The following is a 25048-nucleotide window of genomic DNA, read 5'->3' as shown; positions in this document are numbered from 1 at the left end:
TATTCCCAAAATACTGATGAGCAGGCAGAAACATGAAATTATGCAAAGAAAATGAGATTTCTTAACTGTCAGAAAACACTCCGTTCGTTTGTTTCCCATGCTGTTTGGATAAGGTGACTGACATTCAGTTCAAACATTTATTGATGCCTACTCTGGGTGCTCTTATGAATTGGGGTAAGGAAATGAATGAAATATAGGCCCTGTCTTCAAGGGGTAAGCCAATTAGTCCACAGATATTTATTAAACACTTCCTCTGGCAGACACAATGCTTGGTACTGGGGTTACAGCAGTGAACAAAACAGACTCTGACCTTGCCCTCATGGGATGTATAGTCTAGAAGGGGAGATGGGAATTCAAAACATATAATGGTTAGCTAATTACGAGTACATAGAGTGCTTCAAAGTCATAGAGGGCACTAGTAACAGCATTTGATAGGGGGCTCTGAGTTTGTTGTGGGTGGAGCAGTTTGTCATCTAGTAATAGAAACAGCTACAGAAGCAAGCGAATAGAACTTGGTATGACACACACAATAGGGGAGTTATGTACAAAGAGCAGAAGTAGTGCCCAAGACATAATGATTGATTCTGTCGAGTAGAGTCAGGGAGGCACACGTAGGGAACACCCAAGGGAGGTTTAAATGAATGAATAGGTGTCAATGGGCAGATAAGGAGAGAGAAAGGCTTTCCAGACAGAGGGAATAGCTGGAGTTCAAAAGCAAAGGAGAGCCACTGCCTCGTATTTGCAGACAACTATAAGAGATTCTGAATGGCGAGCGATAGCCTTTAAGGTAATAAAGATCCTATAGACAGATAAAGAAGCTTAAACTTAATTTTTTTTGTACTGATGGGCCTGACTTGTCATGGTTTCACTTATTACAGAAAGATCATTTGGTGGGAGTATTGAGGATGGATTGGTGGGTGAAATAAAGCCTGGAGATAAGGAACCCAAATAGGAGGTTATGACACCATATGAGGGAGCAACTGAGGAATACTTGATTTTTCTGTGATAATGGAGAAGGAAAGGAGAGAACACATTTGAGAAATATTTAGAAGGACTTGCTGATTGCTAGGTCATGATCCCTGAGAGAGAGGATGGGTGATTGAGCATATGGAGGCTTCATTAAGTAAGATGCAGATTATAGGAGATTTGGGCTAAAAAGCAATGAGTTCTCTCTTGGATGTATGAAATCTAGATGTCTGAAGATTCAGTAAATATGTCCAATGGGGTGGTGGATATATGTGTCTAGATTCACAAGAGTGGTCAGTCCTGAAGATATGGGTTCTGGTATTGTTAGCATATTATGATGGTTAAAATCATGAGGATAAATGAAATTACCCAGGAAGAGTGTGTATAGTGAAAAGAGAATCTGAGAAGAGAATGCTGGAGAACATCAACATTTAAATTGTGTGCAGAAGAACAGAATCCAGCAAAGCAAGAATAGTCAGAAATATAAGAGGAAAATCAAGAGAGTGATGTCACAAATCAAGGTAAATGAAATTTAAAGTGGTTTCTGTAATGTAGTGAAATCAGCTAAAGTAGGGGCAGAAAATTGTTAGATTTGGCATTTAGAAGGTTATTGTTGACATTTGGGGAAAAGATCTTCAATACAGAGATGGATAAAGAAGCCAGATTGCAATTAGTGAAGATGAGGAAATTACAACATAGAGCACTCTTTAGATTGGATGAAAAAGAAAGGGGAGGGGGAGTTAGGAAAATAGCTAGCAAGTGGTGCAAGAGCGTTTCTTCATAGAGTGGAAGAAGATTGGCTCCTGGGAAGAAAAGGAAGTCAATGGAGGAAAGAATGAGACGGGAGACCAGAATTCAAGTGAAGGAACTGGCCTTTGCCTTAGTTTGGATCTCTCTAGAAACATGCTGTGAGACAAGGCAAATACAAGTAGTTTCTTTGGAAAGCGCAGGAAATACCAGTAGGGGAGTGGGAAAGTGGGACAGGGAAGGAAGACAGCCAATAAAGGATAAACTCTCAAGCCAGCTACCACTGGATAACTAGAGCTTAACTCCCTGGGGAAAGTCTAGGAAACAATGTAAAATGCATGCCTCTGAGTTTCCTCATCCAAAGGGTTGGAGAGCTAGGACATTTTTGTTCCAACTACCATCAGATATTGGTTGAGGGCTGCTTCCAGGAGTTTTAATTCCTTGGCACTTCCAGCCTGCACTGCAGGCGGCTAAGCAATTATCCTCTGCTTCAGGTAAAATGTCCCCAGGTAAAGCGATGTTGTAGATGCTGCCGAGTTGGGAGTTGGGCCAGATAACTGAAGCAGTAGGGCTCAAGACATAGGTGCTAGGCACCGCCAGCTTTTCCTGCAGCTTTGTAAGATTGACTCTTCTGCTGGGTGAATGGAGGCATGGGATTGAATGGACTCTCCATTACCTTTCATGTAATAGGTGTGTCTAGGCTAAACTTTGTTCATATCTTTGTCATATATCCTCAATTTTGAGAGTTAAAAATGTGTCTAAATGGGAATCTAAGATAAAAACCTCCTTTTTCCCCATCTTACATATGTAACTGATAATCTTGATGATGCCTGACTCCATTTTCAATAGAAGTAGAAATTCGTGTTTGATTTCTCATAATTGATCTTGCAATAACACCTGGAAATGGAATTTCACTGTGAGAAGTCAAGTTTATGTGACTCAGGACATAGGAATTCAAAATCATCAATGAGGTAGTCTAGGTATTTAAGGAGTAAAATTGAAGCAAAAAAACCCTTTTTTTTCTGAAAAAACCTCTACAAAATTTGTATCCTTGAGATGTCATACAATTTTTGAGCTCTTTTATTATAGAGACTTAAATATAGGCTTTGATCTCAAATCTGTCCTATTTTGAGTTGTCTTGGTGTGAAAGATTTGCATGGTAGTTTATGCTATGGTAATATAAGTTTTTTCTGGACTTTCTTCTCTGGAGTTTTGATCAAACTGAAAATGATTTTTCCCCTCCATAATGATACCAATCACTTTATTTTTTCTTTAATTTGTGCGTCTGGTTAATAAATATCAGAAGAAATAATTAAAATATCTCAAAGTGATTGCCTCTGATGAGTGGACTATGGGGATGAGGAGAGGTGATATAGGAGACTGTTATTGGGGTCAGAGGCTTATAGTCTTATTTGACCTTTTAAACTCAGCACATATATTACTTTATATATTTTTTAAGTTTCTATGAAGAAATAATGGTTTGTGGAACAAAAGAGAGGGGCTAAAAGAGAGAGACAAATGGAAAGAGATGGTGAGAACTGTAGTACAAAAGAACGAAGAGTTCAGGGAGGTAAGGATGATAAAGTGGCCACTTCCACAAATAAGCATAAAGGAATATCATGCGGAATACATCCATGATGGAAAGAGGGAGTTGGTAGAGACTGAGCTGGTTAAAATGAATACCCATCACGTCCCAACATTACCTTAAGGGATAAAAAGTTGGAGTGAGGGTGCTGAGTATAAACGAAAAGGACTCCTGGGTACCTATTGGGGTTCCTAAAGCACATACCTGGGGAGAGCTTGAGCCTTCTAGAAATAAGCCTGATGAAGGACAGAGTGGTTTATTTCCCTCTGGGTAATTGTGAGCTGGTCTTCCTCTGTAACTAGAGAAGTGAGGCTGTATCTGAGGCCTGAGAACTGTGTTTGCTTAGTTGCTACGTGATACTAAACAGCAGGAACTTAGCCTTTCTGCTCCTTAGTTTCTCTCACAGTAAAATAGGACAGTAATCTCCACTTTCAGGGGCTGTAGTGGGGGGTCACTTGAAGACATCTATGTAAAAGGCTGCCAGGCTGATGATACAAAGTGCTGATTTGTACTTTTTGCTCTTTGTTTTGGGAGCATTTAGTGCTTTATTAATCCTTGATCAAAATGAAAGCTTTCAAAATGGAGAAATCCATTTTATCCTGGGATTTGAGTCTTCAAACTTTTGTCTAAAAATAAGGATTATAAATTCTATGATGTAGTATGCATAACAAATGTGAGAATTTAAAATGTAGCCTTTAAGGCTGTTAAAACAATTGCTTATTTAACACGGACCAAACCAAGATCAGTAAAGAGCGCAGGCTTTATGGAGGGTGTGAAATTGGACAAATTCCTAGATAAAAGGCTTGTAATCTAATTAGCCATCAGGATTCCATAAATATTTATGCAAAATTCATAGGACTGGAAAGAATTTCAAGCTAAATGCAAATGTCATTTCTAAAAAAAGTCCATAACTTCCTTGTTCACTAACCTCTCATGTGCATTCAAGATGTCATTGAAATATTAAAAAAAATTTTTTAACCACTTTAGTGTGACAAGTTGTCTGTAGCTGAATGGTTGACTGGATATAAAACATTATTCCCCTTCAGCTATTAAAGCTGTCCTTGAAAAAGAATCTCTCTCAATTTCCTTCAAGATCACTTGTGCTTCGATGAATAACATGAAACCTCTTTGCTTTTGGTAATGTCTCTTCATCAGCATGATTTTTTGCCCTTGACCTACAAGAGATACAAGTGGGAGGTCCCTAACTGAATTGCATTGTCAGCTGAATATAAGTATGATGTTCTGATCATCAGAGCTGCCCACAAATGGAATAAGCTGTAAGAGTGTTTTCCTTCATTGCAGATATTCAAATACAGGCTCAATACATGGGTAGTTAGCATGTTCCCTCAGTGACCAAGATGTTCTGACTCTAGCAAACCGAAGAGAAGTATTCGGACATGCCTTAGATTGAAGCAAGTATTGGGTTATTGGATACCTCGCCACAAACTTGCAAATAAGCACAACTGTCCACTGATGTCAAGCTAGAGAATAGTAGGAACCCATTAGGTTTACTTCCTTTTATATTTCACTGTGTGTCTCCATACACCGTGAAGACCACATTAAAAAACTGGGTTTGTATCCTTCCATTAAAGCTGACTTGTGTGACCTTGGATAAGTTATGCAGCCTACCTAGACCTCAGTTTGCTTATCTATAAAATGGGGATATTAACAACAGTGCCTGCCTTATAAGATGATTGTGGGGATTCTTAAGGCAATGCTGGAGAGCTTAGCACCACCTAGCACATGGGAAGCACTTAAAATATAAGCTGTTTATTGAAAGGAAGAGAAAAGAGTGTCTGCTAAGGGGATTTTCCCAGACCCCAAGACTATTTGCCTTTCTGGAAAATTATTACCTTATTTCAAACTGTGTAAAAGTCCTTTATTGAAACTCTAAGCATAGGATGCGTCCTTGGACTAGATAACTTGTGGGATAGCTTCCTACCCTGGGACTCCATTATTTTGAGTGTTCAATGCATTGTGTTCATTTAGGGTAAATATTTCAATATTTATTGTCCCCAAATATCATTAGCCTAGATATTCTGGGTAAGTATTGTGTAGGATAAGAAGCTAGCTTGGTGGAGTGGAGCCCAGTGGACCTACTTTATGCTTTTGCTTCAATACCTCTTAGCCTGGTAACCATCCGAGGCAAGTACTTAACCTCTCTGAGCCTCAGTATCCACAACTGTAAAATGAGTATAAAAGAATATTTTCCTTAGAGAACTGGAATGAAGATGTAATAAGTTACTCCATGTTCTCTCATATGGTACTGGGCATCCAGCAAACAATCTTTCTGTAGGTTGCAATCTTCACTTTTCAGTCAAGTGTGTCTGCATGATTAAACCCAGCCTGACAGTGTGTTTTCCCCGCCCCAAACAGCAGGAATGTCTTCTGCTTTGCCTTTGTCCTAACACATGATTGATGTGAGAATTTGGATTACACTCAGACTGTGTTAATATAAACGCCTTAAATAAAATGCTTCGGTTGGAAACAGTTTTGGCTCATCCACAAATCAGTGACAAAACTGCCTGGATTCCCAAGGGCAAAGCAAATGACTTTGTGACTGGCTTTATTTACTTAGGGAAGAACTTGTGAGTTTTGTGCCAACAGTGAACATGCACGTTTCTGCAGCTGTCTCTTCCCCGTTTTTAGAGCTGTTGCGGCGAAGCCGTCTTAGCATGATGTGCTAGACTCAAGGGAATTGGATTCATTCATTTATTATTAAGTTCAGAGAATTCTAGCTTCAACCTCACCACTGCTTTTGATTTGTGTTTTTGGGGGCTTCTAAAATCTCCAGGCCTTGACCTACCACTTTGCTAGCATTGACCCATCACTGAACTGTATAGGCTGTGTTTTAATGGTTGCCCAGAAGGGTTTGCTCTGTGTTGTGGAAAATGTGGTTAATTAAAGGCTTTCGGCAGAACTCGCAAGAGCTTTTTAATTTTTCTTGCTGCTTAGGTCATCACTCCCCTTATCTTATTACCCACATTTCTCCATTCTCAAGAATGAATTTCCTCCTTATAAAGCCCCACTGGCTGAAATGTAGTCTGCATACTGCTACCTGCTTGACTGCCTTGTGGTTTCTCTGTGAGGGGAAAAAAGATTGTGAAATTAACTCATATTTAAATCTGAAGCTTTTCTGAAAATAGATATGAACAAATTAGATGTCCTGGGAATTAGCCAAAGCTCAGTAATTAATAATCTTTTTATCTGGGTGAATAAGGAGAATGTTTAATAAGTACTACTAATGTGCTCTGCAAACAGTTCCTGCTTATTATGCAGAATAGTACAGTAGGATTTCCTTAGTCGGTGGTGTCTGGACACTTGCAGGCAGAAGTAGAAAATTGAACAGCAAGTGCCGAGCCTAAAGAGCTTGCATTCAACAGAATGTTTGCGGAGCACCTGGCGTATGCTAACCACTGCACACGTCATGTAATTTACCCCTCACAACAATTGCCCCCATACAACCACAACTATACAGAGAAATAGACAGAAACACAACAAGTCACAGGGACTTAATCTAATTTGCTTACTTGGTTCCAGTTGTGACCTGGATCCAGATCCACCTGTAAGATTCTAAAACTAGTGCTCAAGTTCGTGGAGCTGGGGCTTTTTCATCTAGGTGCAAAGTTCCATTAACTCATGTGATGAGGGTGGATGCTGACCCAGGAAGGTAATTCTGCCATTCTGATGGTGTTCTAGTGACATCAGGCTGCTGCATAGGTCATTAGTGAACCTGTCCAGGTTTTACTCTGTAGGCTACAAGCTAGCAAAGTACAGAGTGAAAGAAGGGAGGACATGTTGATGAGAACAATGGAACAGGTGTTAACTGCATCTCCAAGTTTATTTATAGATAGCAGCATGGTCAGTCAGTAACCACGTGCTTTTTGGGGGGCTAATTTACATCCTTAATCAATTCCAGGTTGTGCCACAAAATAACATCAAATCCCTGGAATAATTTTTACCATCCTATGAAGTGTGGAGTTTTAGTGAGATAGAGAAAAGAATGAGAGGTCTTCTAAATACAGTCATTGAATGTATCTTGGTCCATGACTTGTGGAAGTTCCTTTACAATTAGGAAAAACTCAAGGCTTGTATCAGTGAATCACTAGCTCTGGATGCTTATTGGACTCTAAAAAGAACCAGTGTATTAGAGAGTGAACTGACCATTAGCCAGAAGACTGATGACCAGGGATGTGGATTAAGCCTTTTGCTCCCTTTTTTATTTTTTGGAGAATAAACTGATGTGGTGACTAAGTACACAGACTTTGGGTTCAGGTACCTAGATTATAAATCCCAGCTCTGACATTTACCAGTTGTGTGATCCTGGGCACTCTGCTTAACCTCCCTGTAACTGTTTTCTCATCAAAATGCAGTTCATAATTGGCTCTATTTCATAGGGTTGTTGTGAGTGTTAAATGAGTAAGTAAATGCTATATAAATTTTGCTATTGCCTTCATCCCTTTGGTCCTGGCCTTTTGACACCTTTATGTTGCCGCTAAAGACGAAAAGGGAAAAACGAAGGAAAACTCAAAGTACTTAGTGGTTTGTTTTTTTTTTCAGTAACTTTAGCAAAAGGACAGGTGAAACTATTGCTCCACAGTGGTGTTGCTAGTTGTTTGATTTCATTCATTTTTCTTCTATTATGAATATTCATGAATTGACTGTAATCACAGGGTCTTCTACAGATATGGCAATTTTAATACAGCCAGCATTTGCTGACTGCCTGCTCGATGCCCAGCGGGGCATTATTGTAGAGGTTGGTGAAGTGAGAGGAAGAGTTGGAGATAAGCAACCTTTTAGTCACCTCTTCCACAGTTCTCTTCAGAACCACCACAAAGATTCACCATGTGTTGTCATTTAGCTCTGTGCTGGATGCTGTGAGAGACACACGGACTTATAAGTGAGGTCAGTCTTGTAGTTTATAATCTGGAAGGAAAGATAACCCATGTGCCCATAGAAAGATAACTCAGAACTTTGGAGTTTCACTGAAAGACAAAATGAGAATACAAGAGGCAAGTCATGTACAAAGCAAGAGATTGCCTTACCCACTCCTGTGATTGATGTCCTAGTGTTGCCTGTGATTAAACACCAAATCAGTGGCTCAGATAGTAAGTGTGCATGGCTTATTTGTGGGTCAAAGCATGATTGTTGTGAGTGAATGAATGACTGGCCTAAGAAGGCTTCCTGGCAGATTCAGACATTGAATTGCCTTTTAAAAATTTTTTAATTTATTTTATTGAGGTCACATTGGTTTATAACATTATATAAATTTCAGGTGTATATCATTATATTTCAACTTCTGTATAGACTGCATTGTGTTCACCCCCAAAAGTCTAGTTTCCAACTGTCACCATATATATATGCCCCTTTACCCCTTTTGCCCTCCCCCCTCTGGTAACAACCAATCTGTTCTCCCTATCTCTGTATCTATGTGTTTGTTTGCTTATCTTCCACGTATGAGTGGAATCATACAGTAGTTGTCTTTCTCCGTCTGAGTTATTTCGCTTAGCATAATACCCTCAAGGTCCATCCATGTTGTCGCAAATGACAGGATTTTGTCTTTTTTTATGGCTGAGTAGTTGAATTGTGTCTTGAAGGATATGTAGGAGTTAGAAAGGCAAAAAGAAAACAAGGAAGGGCATTCCTATATATTTAGGGACCCTAACTTATTTGGGGAATAAATTTGCAATAAGGCATTGGCTTTGTTCTTTTTCTTTAAGAAGGGTATTTTAAAAGGAGACATTGTGAGGTGATTCTGAAGAATAGTCTCTTCCAAGCTGCGCCTGATTCTGGGCCAGATGAAGGCTGAGAGGACACAACTGAGATTCATGAGGAAAGACGGAAGAGGAGGCTGCAGATGACTTAACAGAGGAGTAAACAGAAGCTGTTCATCACTACTGGAGACAGTACAGGAAAGACGTATGTTTTAGTTAAGGGATTTAAATAAATAAGGAAAAGCATTTTGACATTCCCACCACTCCCAGTTTCATCAGTTACTAAATCTTATTTGCTCTTCTAATTCTCTTTTGACCCCATTCACCTGTCTGTCTGTCTCTATTGCCTTAGCCTTAACCCAACCCACCTTGTCCTCTTGTCTAGATGACAGCAGGAGCCTTCAACTGGCCACCTCACCATGTGCATTCTTCTCCCACTCTCCCAAACCACTTTCTCTATCCTGAACAATTGTTAGTAAGAGCAGATCAGGGCATGGCAGTTTTCTTCCTTAAAACCTTTCAATAGTTTACTGTTGTTCTTAGAATTACAGTCATGCACTGCATAATGATGTTTCCGTCAAAGGTGAACCACATATACGACGGTGGCCTCATAAGATTAGTACCATAGAGCCTAGGTGTGTAGTAGGCTATGCCGTCCAGGTGTGTGTAAGTACACTCTATGATGTTCACAGGATGATGAAATCGCCTAACAACACATTTCTCAGAATGTGTCCCCCTCGTTAAGCAATGCATGACTGTAATTCCAAACTTTTTAACACGGCCTGCCTGGCCCTGTATCATCTGGGCCCTCTCTTCGCTAGCCTCATTACATGTCCATTGCTTGTGTTCTTTGTTTCAGCCATATGGCCCTGCTTTCTCTCATTTCAGGAGCTCCCGCTATGCTATTCCCTCTGACAGCAATACAGTTCCCACTCATCCTCTTAACTCCTATGCATCCAAAGACTGCTTCTTCAGGGGAGGCTTTACTGGCCCCCTAGACTATGTTCAGTCCCCCATTACAGATCCTAGAGAGACATTGTTTTTATCTCACTTGTAATTACTTAATGTCATCTTTCCAAGAGACAACTGGGGTGCAACTGGTGCACAAAATAGGCAAGGAGTTGTGAAACTTACATTCTGGCAGGTTGAGAAAGATAATAAATATAATAAATTATATATGTTAGACGACAAGTGGTATAGATAAAAGAGAAAGTAGATAATAGGTAAGGAGGGTCAGGAAGGCTAGATGAGGGAAGCAGGTTGCAATAGTAAAAAGAATGGTCAGCACGTCTGCATACCATATGCCAGTTAACTCAAGAAGCATTGTAGTGTTAAATGTAAAAACTAAAACTGTAAAAACTAAAACTGTATATAACCTTGTAAAAAGCCTGGCAAGGAATAGTAAGTCCCTAGTATATTTTTATCAAGGAGGCTAGTGGGCAATATTATCATCATTATTATACTCATTCAAAATTCTAAGGTTGGTTCAGTCACAGAATACATGCAATCGTCCCCTGATTGTGCAGCAGTGCAAACTAAGGCTTAGGCCAGTGTTGTCTAATTCTTCTCTGAAATCTCCCGGGGTGAAAGGGAATTCCTCTTGCTGCTTTTTCCTGTCTCCTGTGAGACCCTAACAGGGTCCAACAGAGCTCATTAATTACTCTGTCATGAGGACATAGGGACTTCCTGGCAGTGAATTCTGAGGGTGCCCGAGGATCGAGGATTTGATGACAAGAACAAAACCACTCTGATCCAGAGAGTTGACGTGAGGATAAATTTGGTATCTCAACTCATGGATCTCTCTCTCTCTCTCCCTCTCCACTCTCTCCCTCTCTCTCCACTCTCTCCCTCCCTCCTTCTCTCCCCCTCTCCCCCTTTCCCTCCCTCTCTTCCTCTCCCTCTGGCTCTCTTTCTCTCTCTCTTCCTCTCCCTGTCTTTGCTTCTGAAAAACAAACAGCTTGGCTCCAGGGCAGCTTAGCTTTAAATTGGAAAATGCAGCCTTGCTTGGCAGAACAACAGTATCACAGCCTCCCCGCTTCTCAGAACAGCTTGTGACATACATCCCTGCGGGCAAGAGCATAACGGCGCTGTCTAATATCCTGGAACCACCACCCTCAAAAGAACTTTACAATTCTAGGCTACGGGGCATTTCCTGTCTTCTACAGCAATTTCTCATCCTGGGCTTGATCTTTTGCTACTTTTCTCTCCACTTAATTAGTGACCACATCTCTTGGATCATTAGAAACCACTGTGGGCCTGGAGATGAGAACCAGAACAGAATTCAAAGGGAAATGTAGAAGAACCAAAGGCTAGGACATTTGAAAGGGAACTCTGGTCCCTCTGACCTTAATAACATAACAAATTCCCTTCTAGGCCACTTCAGAAAGGCCCAGATTCAAGCAGGGGCTCCCATCTACCTCTCCTGCCTGTTCATCTCAAAAGTGCAAAAACTAGATTGAAGCCAGCTCCTGTGTGGTTCTAATTATGTCTCACATAGATGATAGTGACCCCTAATAAGTCTTCCTAACTCCGGTGTTGACCCACCACCATCCATCTTACATACTGTAAGCCAAAGGAAATGAAAAGAATCTAAAATCCTTAGCCTGGCCTTCAACAACGCAGCCCCAATCTTCTAGCTGTACCCAAAGCTATTTACTTGGTGTCTCCTGTGTGTTGGCCAAACTTCCTAACCATAATTCCATTCCATAGATGTGGTCTGGGCTGTTCTGCTCCATACTTGACTCACTCCAGTCCTAATGCCTAGAAATCCATCTCCTACCTCCTTACCTGTCCTCACAGGCCCACCTCAAATATCATCCATGGAAATAATTTCTTATTCTAATGAATTCACATCATCTACATTATTTTTTAAATAGACTGCCTTTGTGCTGTTACTAGGTTGTAAGTTCCCTGGTGTCAGTGACTGTGTGACTCATATTTGCATCACTCAAAGCCTAAGGCCTTGCACCTAGAAGGTACTTGCTAAAGCCTTATTGATGGGTGGATGGACAAACTGGCACCTTCTTCTCACTGCCTGTCTTCAAAATAGTTTAGTAAAAGGTGTTGTGATACTAGGAACACCAGAGCCTTTCTAAAATAGGGCTCATTTTAGAATAGACTTTAACATAGTTCATCTTAAACCTTATCAATGGGCATTTTTCACTGGAAGGATGTGAGAGACCACAATTAAACATTCTTTACCTTTAATATAGTCAGTCCTACAACATAGATCCTGATGACAACAACATCATGTTGATGACAACATTGTTGTTCATAACTGCAGTTACCTTTGAAATTATATTTGAAACTTTATAACCAGAGCCAGGTGCAAGAGCGTACAAATACTTAAGTATGTTTAAGAATCACATTCACTACTTTTCAATTGAGAGCAATTGCAACATATTCTCTGCCTATCTTCTTCCCAGATTTCAAGCTGAGCACAACTTTCCCTGGAACTTTCCTGATCTCTGAGCCCTTCTCGGTGTGTGTGTGTGTGTGTGTGTGTGTGTGCGCGTGTGCATACTTCTGGTTCTTGCTCCCATGCTTCAAGGTTTCAGGTTAACTGAGCATCAAACCTCATTTCCTTCCAGTCTTTGATTTTATTGAAGGAAACATTAACTCGTTTATAATTAAGAAAAGCCCTTTGTGCCCTGCTACTTTTTCCAGCTCTGTTTTCTTTCCTGGTGGAAAATTAGGGGTAAACAATATCAACAACTTAAAAAGGAATTAGGGCAACACTCTGCTTGTCTGGGCATTGTTCTCCTACTAAGCAGTTCTCCCGGTGGAGGTCGTGAGAGGATGCAGGGCACCCCTTCCCGTCAGCCGGTCACATATTAGCGTGCTCTTGGCTCTTGGCTCCCGTCCCAGCTGCTTCAGGTTGCTGCTGAGGTTTCTGGCTGGCATCATCCTTGTGCTCCTGGTTTTTGTTTGTTTGTTTGTTTGGTGAGGAAGATCAGCCCTGAGCTAACATCTGTTGCCGATCCTCCTCTTTTTGCTGAGGAAGACTGGCCCTGGGCTAACATCCGTGCGCATCTTCCTCTACTTTCTATGTGGGATGCCTGCCACGGTGTGGCTTCATAAGTGGTACGTGGGTCTGTGCCTGGGATCTGAACCCACGAACCCCGGGCCGCCAAAACGGAGCGCGTGAACTTACCCGCTACACTACTAGGCTGGCCCTCCTTGTTGTTTTTAAAAGACTAGTCCCTAACAGAGATGGCTTACTTTTAGGGAGACTTGGACTCGTTTTTTGTTTCCCAATTTAATTTTTAACTTTTATATTTAATTAAGGCATACACCTTTAAAGCACCAATCTAGAGTGATTTTTTTTTTTACAATAAAAAAAACCCAGAGCAGAATTCAGGGGGATAATTTCCCCTTTCAATTTTCCATGTTGAAATGTGTTCTGGTTTACATTGTTATTTCTAGGACTTTCAAACCCTATTTTCCATTGTTCTTGGGGTCCAAGGTATAACCTCATTGGAGTGGGCAGAAGGGATTGACCACAGACCTACATCAGTACCATATTGTTGAGTTCAAGCAAGACCTAGAAAGGATTGACCCAAGACCTAGATTAGGACTGAGTGAGGAGCTAAGGAACTGACCCAGGGCAAATGTGAAATCAAACAATGGAGCTGAGCAGCTTAGAAACATTGCTAATGTTAGCGTTTACTGTGTACCCACTATGTGCCAGGTACTGTGCAAGGTGCCAAGGTTACAGTGCTGAGCAGGACAAACATGGCCCTGCCCACATGGAGCCAAGCTGACTGACAGTCTAGAAAGGAATAGATATTAAACAGTTACACAATAAATACTATGAAGGAGTGTGATAAATTGTGTAATAGAACTGAACCAGTCAGGGCAGTTAAGGAAACTTTCCCATTGAAAAGGGCGTTGAACTGCAAACCTGAAGGAGGAGGAGACACTGGCTAGGCAAATATGGAGGAGGGAAGAGCACTCTCTGAGGCAGTATGTGAGAAGGCCCAGAGGTGAGGAAGAGCTTGGCATGTTGCAGAAACTGAGTGGCTGGAAGGCAGAAAGGCTGGGGGTGGCCATGGGGTGGAGACGCTTGCAAAATGGGACCAGAGACGTTTAACTGAGTCAAAAAGTTATTCAAGCTCCGATGTTAGCCAGGCAAACTTCTGCCTCAGTTGTGAGAGGCCCAGCAGAATAGACCCTAGATGTCAAGTAATCATCTGGTGGCAAGGAGCAATGGCTGTCTTGCAGACCATCCGTCCAGGCTTAGGGCTGAAGTGTGAGCCAGGCATACTTGTAGGTTCAAAGGACTCACGTAGTTAAGTGGGGCGGCTGAGTCCTACTCACTGAGTGAGGTCCTGACAGGAATACAGGCCCAGGGAGAGACTGAGGTACTATGAGAGTGATTCATCAGATTTAAGCAGTAGGGACAAAGCTAAAAATACTGATCATATGGACGTGGAATGATCCCTGGGTCTGAAAAGCTACTCAAGAATAATGTGGGGGCCCAGGTATCTTCATAGGGCCCCTGAGTCCTGTGTATTTTGTAAACATTTGACTCAATTCCAGATTTCCCTGGATTGTGGGTTTTACGCTCTGTGTATGTCTCTGCCTTAGTCTGGGCTAGCTCACCGTCTGGACCATGGATCTGGCTGTGAGACACTGGAGAAAAAAGGGAGTGCCAACGCCACCCTCCTATTATGTATAGGTCTTCACATTGTCATTCTTACAAGCTTTGAGAAGCATCTCTAAAATTGAACAAAGTATTTCTCTTAAAAGCCTAAGTACAATCCCATTCGATTTGTTCCTATCCCTTAATGTCTTTGTTGCTTTAAAAAAGAGAAATAGTTCAGTTTTCCAGCTTTGGGAAATTAAATGCAAACTGTGCTCCTGGTTGGAGATAACGTGCTGAATAGAAATCATCCAGAACAGTGAGGAGTAGCTCAGTGCAACTGAGGAAGTTAATGCCTATTTAACATGTGTTAAAGATGAGCTGGCTTTGGAGATTATGGCTCAGCCTGAGGACTGGGGAATAAGATGAAATGTAACCCTCACAGCTCCTTTTTTCATTGTAATTTTCCCTTTTCTACTCTAACCCACCCTTACCTCCAATCAGGATTTGGATCACATAGAAATAAGCCCTATTTTTCCCCTTTCTAGACACAATCTCATTTCATTCTTACACCAACCTAATTCTGAGGAACTTCTAGAAAGTTTCAACACATCAAATTTTGTAAAACTCATGTCAGAGATGCCCTTGACATGACCTGGGTCGTGGATTGTGCTGTCACATTCTTGCTTCTGGGGCCCCCTGACACCAGGGGAAAGCTCATCACTCAGTGGCCCAGAATCTCAATAAATATTCAGTATTCTGTAACAGACAAATTAAAGGAAAACAACAATACTCTACAAGGAACACTTCTCAGTGCCACTAGTGGTCCCTGGATGAGAAATGTTTTCATACTGGAGTTATTAATTAACCAAAACTGATGTCCTCTACCTCCTGTCTGTCGAGTTAGGAGTCTTTTCATTTTGGTTGGTGGGAACAGAAAGTATTCTTGGCCTTGTGTAAGCACCAATGATTATTGGCTTTAATTCTTCTGGATGGTTTCTCTCCCAGGCCCTGGGTAGTTTCCTCCCATGCTCATCAGCGCTCTGCTGAAGACTCGAGGGGGACCCTCTGCAGAGCAACCTAGCTCTCTCTCGCTCTGTGCAGCATCCTCCTCTCTGGTACTCCATTTGCTTCGGGCTGCCCACATTCCCAGCTCTATCTACTCAACTCAGGGAGACCGCTGGCCACTTTTCTGGTTCCCCTCTCTCTACCATGGCCTGGAAACTCTCTCCAGGCAGTAAACTAGTGCAATCGCAGGGCTCACCTCTGTTTGTTCTCATTTTTAAGGCATTACTGCTCTTCATTGCCTCACGTCTGATGCCTTGAATACCATTGTCTCATTTATTTTCTCTGTGTTTTTTAGTTGTGTCAAGTGTGAAATCCAGTCCCAGTTACTTTCTCTTGGCTGGAAGCAAAATCCCTCCAGGGCTATTTTAAAGTTGTTTAAGCTTGTTTTTGACACTCACTTTTTGAGGCTTCTCTCCATATGATAATAAACACATAAATAATAATCTACATCTGACAGTAAATTTTTATTTTGTGCCAAAATGAAAAGACTTTTATAACTTCTCTTGAAATTGTTTTTCTGAGTCACTAATTTAATTTAAAATTATCTGTAATTTCTCTGCAAAGGAATTTTTAGAATTAAGAATATCACCTACAAATCATTTTCAAATGAATTGTTATGAGTACAAAATTGAGTAATTAATGAAGTTGTAAGAATTTTACAGTTTTAGGCATATACTTACATACTAATTTAGTTTTGCATAGTTTTGGTTCCTTTTTGGTTCATTTCTTATGTGTTTTCATGGGCTCTTAAAAAGCTCACAGGCCTTAGGACTTGGGCCTATAGTACCTAATGGATAAAACAGCCCTGCCTTCTTTTGGGATTCAGAGTGGTAGTAACTACCTCTTATAGTGGCTTTACTATCACCCCAATCATGATCTCTGAGCTTGACATGCCCTTTGTTTCCCCAAATGCCAAGAAGGCACCTCAACAATATCCAGATTTCCCTCTCTTAGGTACTAAGCAGGCATAAGCTTGTCCTGTTGTGCAAAACTGTGGCTTTGATCCCAGTGAAGCAAGTTCTTTACCAGCTCAAAAATTCTCATGTCCTGGGGGCTCTGCTTTCAATCCTCCTAAATTAGTGGTCATCTCCTCCCCCTGTTCCTCCACTCCCTTGAAGGGTATGGATATCTGGCTATGTCTGGAGACATTTTTAGTTGTCAGCACTTGGGGAAGGGGAGTTGCTACTATTGGCATCTCGTGGGTAGAGCCAGGGATGTACCTAAACATTCAATAATGCTCAGGATAGCCCCTCACAGCAAAGATTTATTTGCCCACAATATTAACAGTGATGGGGTTGAGAAACACTGTCCTAAATCAGTGTGGGCTCAGACTGCAGAATTCTGGGCTTACTAGGAAGGGTACAATTTTTGATAGCCTTGTTTATTTGTTTGTTAGATTTTTGTTTTAGTGAACTCTATTAATTCATATCCTCCTAACTTTAAAGGGAACTACCGTGACATTTTTAGCAAAATTAGCTCAAAATATTCTCTATACAAAGTGCAAGCTCTAGTTTCCCTAAAATCACAGACTATGGGCTCCTGAGAGTGACCACAGGCTGTGACTTTGACCACTGGCACTTTTAGATCCGTATCAAGCCTGGGCAGAAAGGCCCACTGAGTCATGGTGGCTCTTTCTCAAGGGCAGTTCTGTTCTTTGCAGCCTCCTTGACTGGTCAGCTGGAGCCACCTTTGCACAACTTAGAAATGAAAGAGGTTTACCCCATCCAGCTGTGACCATGCTCCAGCACCAGCCGTTTTCACTAAAACAGACATTGTGTAATCAGTAATAATTGTTGTATTTGTCCTGGGTTGATTAGAGATTGTTATACTTCTCATAAACAAGAAGAAATTATGTGGAAAATTCAGTGGAAACACATTCAGGAGATGGCATTGAGTCCATTGGACAAGTCTGATGCGTAATATACGTACCTGCCTAGAAATGAAGAGCCCTGACTTAATTACCAGGAAAGAAAAAAGCACTCTCAATATTCTTTTTTTTCCTATGTTCCTATCTGGTGTGGAAATGGACAAATCTTCGATTTCTTATCCTTGAGGTATTCTACTTGTGAGAGTTTGTGTGTAAAGAGCACTTGTACATAAACACATTTTGGTAGCATCTATAGCTCATCCTTGGTTTTCATATATTCAGCTTGCTCATGTTATTTTCCCAAACATGTTAGGCTGACTCATATCTTTGGAACCTTTGTTCCTGCTGCTCCCTTTAGCTGAAATGCTTCTCTCATCCTCCTCTAATAGGGGAGCAGCTACCTTTATTTTAATCAACTTAAATAGCCATCTTCTCTATGAAACATTTCTTTAATTTTCTCCCAGCTAGGGCTATATTATGACTTAAGACATGAACATTAATTAAGACATGAACATTAATTCATGACCTTTAAGAAAAGTGCAGTTGGCCATTCACATGGACTAGCAGTCCCCGTGTCACTCTTCATACCTTAATCCACAAGAACTCTTGGGAAGAATGACACAGAAACAGAAAAATGAAAAATGATAACTATCAAGAGCAGATACCTAAAACATATGTGCAATATTGCTTTGGATAGAGAATAAAATGTCTAGTGGAAAAATTCTTTTTATTTGGCCTGGAAGTTTCATAAAAGTCTAAAATCTCCATTTTGTTGCATTTTTTAGAAGAACCACAATTAATCGATCTCCTAATATGGGAATATTTTTGGTTCCAAGTAGAACAGAGATGTTCTAATAAAATAATCTGCTGTTCCCCAGCTCCTCCATTCTTCCACGTTAAGAGAACGCATTATCACGTCAACCTTTTGTGTTTGGGGTCACACACACACATGGGGCTGAGGGAACCCAGTGAGAGAGATCAGTGATGTGTTAATCCAAAGTAGTTAATAGCCATGTAGCCAAGGGAGCAAGGGCAGAGAGTAGTCAAGGAAGGAAGTCAGGATTAGTGCCTCAGTACCAAATGTCAGCTCCAAAGGGAGAGGCAAGGGCAGAAACATGCAAGTCCCTAGGTTGCAAACCAGGAGGATCAGGCAAAGGTAGAGGAGATCCAGGCAGGATGGACAGTAACACATGTTTTGTAGCAGAAACTGTGTCATGGCATGAAGGCAATCTACTGGGTTAGGGCTCCGTGCAGCACCAGGCAATTAGAATTCTGTTGACTATAGCTATGTACACAGGGGCTCCCTAGCTGGTCATTTTGGCTCTAAGGCTGTTCATGGCTAGTATATATTATTTTCTTTTTCCTGGAATGATTATTAATTGGACTTGACTGTGTTGGAGATCACTATTTTGCATTGTTTGTACCCAGCCTGCTTATCTACAGGGCAGCTGATATTTTTATGCAAACACCTAAGGGACTGTTAAACATATGGTTCTTACACCATGCTACCTATTTCTGTTTCAGCCTGGACAGCTGTAGACGGTGCAGCCTTGCTACATGGTGTAAGAAATGGCTGTAGGAAACAACACTCAACGAAGTTATTCCATCATCCCATGTTTTATATTTGTTGAGGTATGTGTATTTTTTTACCTTTATGGACAAATTGAAATAATAGTACCAGTTTTTATGCTGACAACTTGGATTATTTTGTAAAATTATTTAATCTCATGATTGACAATTAAATTTTGATAGCATAAATATTGGTAAAGAATTAATAAATTATGCAAAGTATTTCTTGAATAGGAAGCTGTAGAATAAGACAGTTTATAAACTTCATCTATGGGGTACAAAATAATAGTGTTTTATTATATTTTTTCTACTTTCAGTGATGGCTTCAATATATTGTTAATTATGAGTGCAGCATTTTAATTAAGTTGTTTTTTTAAAAATCAATATCATGTTTCAGGAATTCAGTAAGCAGGTGATTTACAGATGATGTTAGTTGATGGTCTTTTGCCTTGGAGCCCAAATAAAGAAAAACAATCTTAGAGTTGACAATCTCTACTGGGCATTTTTCTTTAGTGGGGTATTAAGAGCTTGTGTAATGTACAGTTTTTTTTGGTCATGAATTATTTTGTTGAGTTACTCCAAGGTTGTACCAGCAAACAGTTTCTCCAGCATCTTTTTGGTTAAAATTTTTTGCACCCCTTCCCCACTGTACCTCGCTCTCTATAATGTTTGCTATAGAGGAGACAAAGACATGGAGATTTTAGGAAATTTGGAATCATGTGATGCAAAATTATATGTATAAAAACTACTACAGGTTATCTCAAAGTGTTGATTTGCCATAGATATTAGTTTCTGCCTTCTCAAGAGGCAGAGTATCTAATGGATTGTTTTTTATCCTAAACGTCAGGTTTAAAACATGACAGCTCAGCTGAAAAGTACCTGAGTTTTCTTTCTGGGTAACTGCCTGGCTAGTTTCTACATCCCAAGGGTCAGCTATAGCGTGTTCTAGTGTCATGGAATCTTTTTGGCTGAGTGTGACAGGAGCATGGATATTGATCCATTTTATTACCCATGTGAAAACAGATACTTGGGTTAAACCACTACTTATATTAGCAAAAATGTACTTTTCGTATATATGTTGCTTAAACACATCCTATGAGTCAATGCAACAGATATTTTTATCTTCTACCTCTTGAAATAATGTTAGCTGTCTCTATAGTCTACTGGATAATTTTGAGCATTCTGATTTTTGGCCCGACATATATGTGTTTGGCTGATCCTTGAGTTTCATATTATAGGCATCCCTTGGTAGTTTAGATGAACAAATATTACTTGATGATTTATTTTCTGGTGATATTTGTGAACCTGTTTGTATTGCAGAATCAGGTGGAAATAGGAGATTAGGTTGGAACAGAGGTGCTAATATAAGTCAAGATACACGTAGACTCCAGCTGAGATAAATCTCTGAAAGGGTAACAAAGAACTCATCTCTCAACGTAAACACGTGTTCTTAATACTCTTCCTGTAACTCGCTATACAAGACCAAGGATAACTCCGTTCAGACAGTACTATACATTATGGATATTGTGGGTTCCAATTACTGTTGTTCATATTGAAATTGTAAAGAAGTAAAAGGAGTCCTTTCTCCTGTTGCTCATGTGGAAAGGCTAGAAGGCTATAGCACTGGTTTTCAATGTTAAAACTCTTTCTCTTTGTTATAAGAAAAATAAATTTTTAAAGTAAGCTGGGAGAAATTGGGGAATAAGTCATCTGTCATTATCTTTATCCTCCCGGTAGCAATTTTATGTCAAATTTTCTTAAAAATCAAACGGGAACCAAACCTCAAAGTAAGACGTTTAATTTATGGCTGGAAGCTACATGTCTGAAGATTTTCACCCCTCTAATGTGTGGATGATGAGCTTGACTGGTGGAGAGGCAAGAAGAGACATCAATCAGTCTTTCTGTGGCTTAACTTGACACGAACGTAAATTATAAGTGTAAAATTCTAGGAAAGGAAAGATAGTTTATTCTTTTTCTTGCTATATTGTCATTCTTACTTTCTTGGAAGTTTAAGATATATCAGTGACTTCCCGCAGAAACAGGTGGGAGAAAGGAAAAAAGAAAGTGAAATAGAATATAGTAGAAATTGAGACGGGAGGAGGTGAAGCTCAGAGTGCTCTCGTGATTCTCGTGAATTTCGTTCATCCAACACTTAGTGTTTACCTACATTCTTTCAGGCATGATAACAGGGATATCAGAAAACTTGGTCAAAAATAACTTGGTTAAAATGTCAATTTGATCAATGAATATATTTTCACTGTTTTTTTTTAATTATGAAAGAATTCAAACAGAAAATAATATAACAGACGTCCCTGCACCCACCATCAAGACCAAATCTTAAAATTTTGCCATGTGAGCTTCAAATATTTTTTTCAAGGAAAATAAAATATTATAGATATATGACTAAAGTCCTACTGTCCTGGACCCAGAAGTAACTATATATGTTAAGTTAGAGGCTTCATTCCCCTGCATGATTCTCATGCATATTTTCATTCTTTTCCTACGTGTGTATAGATTCGTAAATAATATGTTAGGGAGATTTTACATAAATGATACCATATTGAATTTCCTTTTGCAATTTGCCTTTTCATTCAATGTTATGTTTCTGAGATTTATCCAGATTGGCAAGGCATTCTTTTTAACTGTTGCATTTTGTCCTATTGTGTGAATATATCTACTGAGGGACAGTTTGGTTGATTTTTTTTGTTTTCGTAATGTTTTTTTACTCTTTACAAATTTTTTGCAGAAAAGATTCGTATTTCTGTCTCCCTGTGCATGTGTGCAAGAGCTTCCCTTGGATTGATACCCAGCAGTGGAATTGATGAGAGATAATTACATTTTCCGGTTATTTGTTGTTGCGTTATAGGAACAATTTTTATATCAGTTTCCTTGAAGAAACTTTGTTAAACTCTATTCTTAGTTTTATGAGCGTGTCTGTATATTTCTTAGACTTTTTTTTCAGACGGTTACCTCATCTGCAAGTGGTAGCAGAGTAGTTTCTTTTCCTGTTGTTATGACTTTAATTTGTGTTTCTAGTCTTATGGCTTTGGTTAAACCTCCCGTGTAATGTTGGATAGAGGCAGTGGTAGAAAACATCTTTGCCTTGTTGCTGACTTTAAAGGGAAGACTTAGATGTTTAGCATTAAATTATAAGTAAGTGTGGACTTTCATTTCTTCTTTTTTTTCTGTTCTCTGCCGCCTAGATTAGATTACTTAATTTATTTTAATCCCCCTTTGTGTTGTAAATTATAGGTTATATTTCTATTCTTTTAAAGCTTACTCTTAAATTTTAACCTCAGTTTTTGTTAAGTTTATATATTTAATCAATAGCTCTGTGCTTCTCTTAAAGAATCAATGATATTCTTAGGTCACTTTGAGATCGTGGGTGTCTCTTGATTTTTATATTTTCCTTAAGTTTTTCACTAATTTTTTAGGTCAGGGCTTCTTTGAATTTATCCATATACAGTCATGTGCCACATAATGACGTTTTAGTCAATGATGGACCACGTATATGACAGTGGTCCCATAAGATTAGTACCATGTAGCCTCAGTGTATAGGAGGCTATACCACCTATGTTTGTGTAAGTACACACTATGCTGTTTGCACAAGGACAAAGTTGCCTAACGATGCATTTCTCAGAATATCCCCATCGTTAAGTGAGACACGACTGTATTCATCAGTTTCTTTGCTCACTATTGTTCCTTTTATTCCTCTCCTTCCTTTAGGGTTTAATTTCCTCATGAAATTTATCTTTTAGTAGTTCTTTCAGCAAGGGTCTAGTGAATTGCAAACATTCTTAATATTTTTCTGAAGTTGTCTTTATAATACAATTAACCTGGAATGGTGATCTAGCTTGGCACTAAATTCTAGATTGAATAGTTTATTTCCACCTTCAGAATTTTCCCAGTGTTATTCCTTTCCCCTCCCTACCCCACTGGCCTTTATTGTCACTTTGAAAATTCTTCTTTCTTGTTACTGTTCTTAGTAGGTAATCTACTTTTTCTCTCCGGTTGGTTTTAAACTTTCCTCTCATTCTTTGGTGTCCTTCAGTTTCAGTATAGTGTGTCTCAGTGTGAATTTATAATGGCTAGGACTTGTGCATCTTGAATATAAAGTTATGTTTGCACCAATTCTGTACAACTCTCAGCCATCACCTCTTCAAATACTCTCTCTATTTGATTCTCTCTCTTCTCTTTTTCTGCAACATCTATTTCATATGTTAGATCTTCTCATTCTTTCTATATTCAGTGTCTCTTAACCCATCTGTTTTTTGAATTTCTAGAAGTTCTATGTGCAGTTTTAAAAATCTGCCTGTTTTTATAGTGTTCCTATGCTCATGGTTTTTCTTTTATATTCTCTCAGATTATTCTGTTATCTGCAATTATTGGTATTCTAATCCTCCTGTATGTTGTATCTGCTGTCTCTAGCTCATGGTGGATTGTTTCCTTATTTATTTTTATAATTTGTTTTTAGCTCATTTTTAGCAGAGCTTGCTTCTTCTGTAGGATTCTTGTGGGTCTTAGGTTTTAACAGTATCTCTTTGAAGGGATTTTGCATTTGGGCTAAGGCTTCTAGGTTCAGAGCCCAATATGTTCAGAACCCGAACTTGTACAGTCTCAAAGTATAGTCAAAGTTCACCTTCCTTGTAGTCTTCCTATGCCAGCAGGTGGATTTATACAGAACACTCTTTCTCTGAAGTAAAAAGGAATTCTGGCTTTTACACAGGAGTCTCAGTCCCAAGTCAAGTCCTCGTGTTACTAACATTGGCATGTAGCCCTTCTTTACTCCCATCTAGGTCCACTGTATCATCAGTTTATGCAGTTACCACTCTAATTTTCAGTACCCTTTTTGATTCAACTCCCCTGAACTAAAAAAAAAAAAAAGGCTAACCAACCATTGTTTTTAAATGTTTGCAGTAGAATGTTTTTATGCCATCTTTGTTCCATGAATGCATTCATTCACTCAATACATACTTAATCAGTATCTATTTTGTCCCCTCAAGGCGTTATGTGTGTTACCCTCTTGCACACTTAACATATTAACCAGACTTCTGTAACTTGGATCTCACCAAGGTTTTTGTAGAGCCAGAATTGTTGGGCCGTGATTGACATGTGTGTGGGGCATGGAAGGTGGGAATGAAAGGCACATAGTGCCCACAGTGGAGCACTGATATGCGTTTTCTTGGTGATTTTAACTACATGTGCACAGAATTTTGACTGGGGGATGTTTTATTTGTAGAAGTTGCTGAAAAGACTAGATGCCAACCAGCCTCTAAAATTCAAATGTGCAGAGGGCCGAAACAGTGGTAGAGAAGCTGTCTGACAAAGCAGCATGCAGCACAAAAGGTCTCACGGTGGTAACAAGTCAGGAAAACATTGCTCCGGGTAATCCTTGAATGTTACAAACCAGAATGAGAAGTTAAGATGTCACTGGGAGAGAGCAAAATTTGTAGATTAAGAGAGTGCATATAGAAGGTGATGGGCTGAAAGGGAGGAGATTAACAGTGGGAGGACAAAAGAAAGGATTGAGAAGTATATGTAATGGGCAATGCGGATGGTTCTAGAAACCAAGCCCTTGAATGTTAGACATTGAGAAAACGTCTCTTTTATACACCTTCCAGGGTCAGCTCATCCTTAAATGTACCTTTCCATGCGGCCAGAGCCTCTTAAACGGAAAGCCCCTGATGAGAATAATGGTTTTAAGAGCCAGAATATAAACTTTCCTATCCCTAATGAGAAGGAAATCCAGAACCACTAAAGTTCCAAGATGGTCCACAATAATGCTTCTGACCAACAGCTTTCGTCTGGTTACTGAGCTGGTTCTATTAGAGCAAGTGAAAAATAGCAAATGCTGAAGTGGACAGAAGCTGGAGAGTCAGAGGGAGTAGGAAATTAACTTTTAAATGAACACAAGGGCATCTACTTTCTCACTTCTGCTCCTTGAACTC

General features: G+C 39.8%; 1 protein-coding gene across 1 annotated transcript in view; it reads left to right on the top strand.

The window, feature by feature from the left end:
- Window positions 1-25048, top strand: part of PLPPR1 (phospholipid phosphatase related 1) — a 256655-nt gene that overhangs the window by 115965 nt on the left and 115642 nt on the right. The window contains exon 2 of the mRNA XM_014782029.2: window positions 19056-19163. Coding sequence (XP_014637515.1) covers window positions 19101-19163 — 63 coding nt within the window. The 5' untranslated portion in view covers window positions 19056-19100. The remainder of the gene's footprint in view (window positions 1-19055; window positions 19164-25048) is intronic.

This window comes from Ceratotherium simum, chromosome 29 (genome assembly GCF_057802395.1).
Source record: "Ceratotherium simum simum isolate JZ-2026a chromosome 29, ASM5780239v1, whole genome shotgun sequence".
Taxonomy (NCBI): Eukaryota; Metazoa; Chordata; class Mammalia; order Perissodactyla; family Rhinocerotidae; genus Ceratotherium; species Ceratotherium simum.
The sequence above is the reverse complement of the archived record's forward strand: the minus strand, read 5'-3'. Positions and strand labels throughout refer to the sequence as shown.